The sequence below is a fragment of the Montipora foliosa genome, chromosome 3 (assembly GCF_036669935.1).
Source record: "Montipora foliosa isolate CH-2021 chromosome 3, ASM3666993v2, whole genome shotgun sequence".
Lineage (NCBI taxonomy): Eukaryota > Metazoa > Cnidaria > Anthozoa > Scleractinia > Acroporidae > Montipora > Montipora foliosa.
Window position 1 is genome coordinate 56839580 of NC_090871.1, and position 5000 is coordinate 56844579.

Below are 5000 nucleotides of genomic sequence, written 5' to 3' on the forward strand. Positions count from 1 at the left end.
AAGAAGGCAGCAAAAAGGAGAGAAATGCAAAGCTCTGCGGCTCTTTAGCTCTATTAGCAGACGATTGTCCAGGGGAAAAATTGCACTTGTGACATTTGAAGTCTGCGAACTAGACTCCCGGCAGCCTAACACTTGATCATGATGACAATTGAAAACGAACAGCGAGATGGATTGAGACGAGACAAGAAGAGATGTCCTAGTCCCTTCACTCCACTTTTCGTGAATGGGCTAATGCTTGCAGAGGTTGCATACTCGATGGACCATTAGAAAGATGTATATGTATCTGCAAACAAGGTGACTAGATTTGGTGCAATGAAACTTTTGGAAGGCTAAAACATTGTAGTGTGTCAACTTACCAATGTTAATAAGCCTTGCTTTTACAGCTCTTTGACTCTAAAACAAAATTAATGTCATTGAGGTTAAAATACAATAATACGCAAGTGCATTTATTTATTAATTAACCTTGCAATTCCACAATTCTGATCGACCAAGCGAGTGAAAACACCTTGCTCTTCTTCAATGCTATTTAAGGAGTAAAAAATGCCTGGTTGCAAAATGCTGACCAGCTGTCTGTTTTCAACTTCCCTAAATGAGACATTCAGACAGGGAATCAAACCTACTGTAGATAATTTTGATTGAAGGCAAATTTAAAATCAAAGCAACAATACCCAGCTAAGTTGCAGTGAAGGTGGGTCTGCCTAGCTGTGAAAAGTCTCACTGAGCCAATTTTCCTTTAAATGAAGGGCAAATGCTCTTGCTAGTGTCTTGCCTTGACCAGTCCACAAGTTAAAATGACTTGGGCATGCAAGTGCCCCAGCTTTGCCTCATACTGTCTAATTGGCCCAGCAAAGTACATTCTATGGCCCACTCAATGGGTGATCTTACCTTGACATCTGTGAGAGATGGTATGTATTCCACTTTCGTTTTTTCATCTGGAACAAAAATCAAGCAGAAAACAAGCATCAGTCTGTGCTTCACTTACTAACACTGACGTGCTTGGAAAGTCAAATACACGTACTACCCAGTGCCTAGTTTTTGGTAAAGTCAAATATTAATTAATTAAAAAAGCAATCAAATGTCCAAGGCATTATGCCATAAATGAATAATTTAATTTTAGTTACAACTCCAAAGAAACTTAGACTTTATCATAAAAAAATTATTAAAATCAACATAATACTACAGGGGGTAGCCATCAAAAAATGATAAAATTGGGGCCAACACGGCCAGTGACCCTATACAACCTTCAGTATTTTAAAGCACCACTTCATAGATTATTTATTTGGGATATTAGGCTCAAATTATTAGGGAATGCTAGTAATGAAGTTACTAACTGATCAATTAGGAAATGATGGACTCTTGATTGACTCTAATACTAATGAAGCAAAAATATTGTCAACAAAGATTCCCCTTATAATACAGCTCTTCAATAATATCATTTTATCATGATGCCATCCAAATTAGCTTGTATTAAGCAGTTTTTTTGCTGTCATTTTGTGAAATCCCAACAAATTTAGTATGGCAATGAGCAAAATATGGCACAATTTCTTTTTCCTTTTTTTTTCTTTGCTCTAGCTCTTTCACCAACCTTTTGCTATTTTCTTACATAACATAATTTTACTAAAGTCATCCCATAAACTTGCATTAGAATTTCATAACCCTAGCACATGCACAGCTAGGTCTAAAAGTAACCATATAGTTTGCTCTTAAATTTTTATCAAACTTGAAAAAGCTTCACATACCAACTATAGGTGTGCTGGGCGGAGCACATGGAATTCCAGCGATCATTGCAGAATGTGTCTCCGATAAAAAGATCTTCTTGACTTTCTCATTATCTGAGTCCTGTAATTTCTGTGGCAATGGGGCCATGAGAGATAAAGACACATGTACAATTTCTTCCTGCTGTTTTCCTGGTAGAGATGTGCCACTCCCAGCATTGTGTTTTATTAAACTGTTGTTAGAGACCTGTGGCAAACGACAAGAGATGTTCTTGTTGTCGTATTTCTTTGGAGCATATGCAGCATGTAGTTTTTGTATATTGAGGCATTTCACAATGTTTGGCGACATTTTGACTCCTGCACATTGTACCATTCCAGCTCTTAACTGTGTCTCTCCATCTGAATTTGTTTGACCTACAAGTTAGAAAAAGCCACCATTAGAACTAAATTCTGGAAACTTCTTCAGAATGAAAGTAGACAGAGTTTGCATTCCTTGTGGCTCACACTGATGCCAGGAGCAGGCCTGGCTGTAAACCAATCTATTGGTATACATGTAGGCCTAGGGTTACTGCACGAATGACCAATATTTAGAGGAAGCAAAATTATAATTTTCCTCTTTTACTGAAAGAGATGTTAATAAGATAATTTATTAATGTATAGATTTACCCAAGCATAAAGAAGAGCTCCCACGCTATTTATTCTTACAATAAGTCAACATGGTTTGAGCCTGCAATCCAATCGAAAACCAGTACATGGTCAGCGGGCAACATAAAAAAAAAGCTGATCTCGATGAGCTTTAAACTTGAGCCTGCAGTATAGTCACATGATACTGGTCAGCATATACCTTGTTTTGACAGGTGTCAATTAATCATAACATGGATGTCCAATATCAAAGATGTTCCTGCCAATAAATGCCTAAACCAAATTTTCTCGCACAGATGGGTTACCATGCATATTTTCTTACCAATGGTGCTCCACGCATACCTTTGGCAACAGAGCTCTGCTATTACAATGTTAATCACATTTAATGAAATGAAGAGATTTGTTTTTCAGCATTAACTTTGGGATGCTCAGAGAAAATAGGAGTGCTGCTAATTAAACCTGCGACCTTCCCATTACTAGTTTGGATGCTCCACCAAGAATTTCCTATAACTCAGCAGCACAGCATCCGAATTTGTAATCTGAACATTGTAGGTTCGTCTTTGGCAAAGGAGCCCTAAGGTTTTTTCTGAGTACAGTGTATACCCAAGTTTACACTGAAAATCAAATCTCTTCAATTACTTCCCTCTTGCAAAACTACATGTCCCCTTGTACCTTCAAGCTTTTTCTGTCCTACATTGTATCCCACAAGTCTAGCAAAGATGCTAGACACTCCTTGGCCTTTTTTGATTGACTTCTTTCGTTTTTTGCGGGCCTTTTTCACTTTACATGTCTTTGCACTCTTTTTATTTGCACTTATTGAAGGAGAGGTCTCATTTTCCACATCAGGTTTCTTAACTATGCAATCATTGACGGACTTTATTTCTTCTGGAGATTTAGTGTCTGTTGATTTGTACTGCTGTTTCCCATCTTCAATGCCGTCACAATTCTCTGGGAATACCTCTGAAATGAATAAATCTGATTATGATATATTTCTAGATTAAAGGTCCAGATTTGAATGTTGACCACTTGTCAAGATTTATGCCCAGGATAGATCTGAGCAAACATTGAGGAATATTTTGAAGGAAATGCTAAATTGATATTATTGTTAAGTCTCTTAAAATATATATGATAATTATACAAAATGTAATTGAACAGATAATTATAAAAATATGTTCCTCACAAAAAACTGACAGTCAAAAGTTGCTCTTGAAACTGTCGTTCAGCAACAACTTATACATTGTACATGTATACCCAGGGAAGGGACTCCCATATAAAAAGGGGAGGGATGCTCGTCAGAAATTTTAAATTAAACCCCTAAAGCAGACCAATCTGTGTGTGACCCAGCCTTTTTTTGACCCCTAAAGGAGACCATATTAAAACACAGAGAAATAATTAATACAGAGACTTTTAATGATGGCAAAGATATTATAATCTAATACTTTCACCTACGTGAAGAAATATAAAATTTAATTAATTAAAGTGTAAACATACACTTTTATAGAGACCTTCACGGCTATACAGGTGCATATGATTGCGTTTTGCCCAGAACACCTTAAGTGAGGCCTTAAGTGCCCCCCCCCCCTCCTCCGGGCATATATACTAGACACTGAAACAATTCAAAGGCATTTTTCCTAGTATATGAGTATGCGGGAAAAGCAGATCTTAACAAGAGTTATTACAATCCAAAAAGAAAATTGGTGATAGCCATGCATTTTTCAAAGATAATTAACCAACAAAATTTGCAAAAAGCTTTAAAATACAAAGAAATGTATGACATTCTTTTCCAAATTAAAGCTTACATGTACCGGTAATTATCTCTGAAAAATGCATGGTTACCCCCAATTTTCCTTTTGCATACCAAGACCACTTGCTAAGTTCTGCTTTCTCTGCATAGTTTTAAACTGCGCAAAAATATACCTTTGTTTAATAGTACGGTACCCATAAAAAACCTGAGTATCTCAAGATGCGCAGAATGCATACGCAATTACAATAGTTAGGCACCGTCCTTAACATCACAAACAAAATGTCCCCCAAATGCTGTTCCTTAAGTAAGGATAAACATTTGCATTTACCGTAAGCCAAAAAATAGTGAAAAAATAATGCTGACCTTTACCCTTCCCTTATTGTTAGAAACAGGTTGCAAAGGCATAGACTTTATTTTAAAGGGAAACTTTGTGTTGGATGTCAAAATTGGGCATGCGTCTAATTATGTGCATAATTTCTGGCAGTGCAGTCATTGGTCAGATCACTCACACCTCCCTAGCCCGCGAATACAGCCGCCTCTCAAGCGGGAGTGATGAAAGGCGGCTGTACTTGCAGGCTAGCACCTCCCACCATTGTGCCCCAGGTTCGATTCCTACATGTAGACGCAGTGTTAAATGTGAGTTGAGTTTGTTAGTTCCCTACTCTGTTCTAATAGTTTTTTCTCCAGGTACCCTGGTTTCCCCTCTCCTCAAAATCAATGCTTGATTTGATTTCTATGCTATAGTGTCCTCAATTGGGTGATTGTGAAGAAGAGCTCCCCAAAAGTCCTGTCGGCCGACTGTCGGTCAACTGTCGGCCGACAGCTTACCGACAGTCTACCGACAGCTAACCAACAGGTTACCGATCGGTTAAGAAAAAAGAAAAATTGTGGTAAAAACG

The 5000-nt window shown here is 37.7% G+C and overlaps 1 protein-coding gene across 1 annotated transcript in view; it reads right to left on the minus strand.

The window, feature by feature from the left end:
• Window positions 1-5000, minus strand: part of LOC137997768 (uncharacterized) — a 10277-nt gene that overhangs the window by 4415 nt on the left and 862 nt on the right. Inside the window, exons 2-5 of the mRNA XM_068844006.1 lie at window positions 3030-3317; window positions 1740-2129; window positions 886-932; window positions 357-393 (exon numbers count right to left, since the gene is read on the minus strand). Of these exons, the coding sequence (XP_068700107.1) occupies window positions 357-393; window positions 886-932; window positions 1740-2129; window positions 3030-3317 (762 nt within the window). The remainder of the gene's footprint in view (window positions 1-356; window positions 394-885; window positions 933-1739; window positions 2130-3029; window positions 3318-5000) is intronic.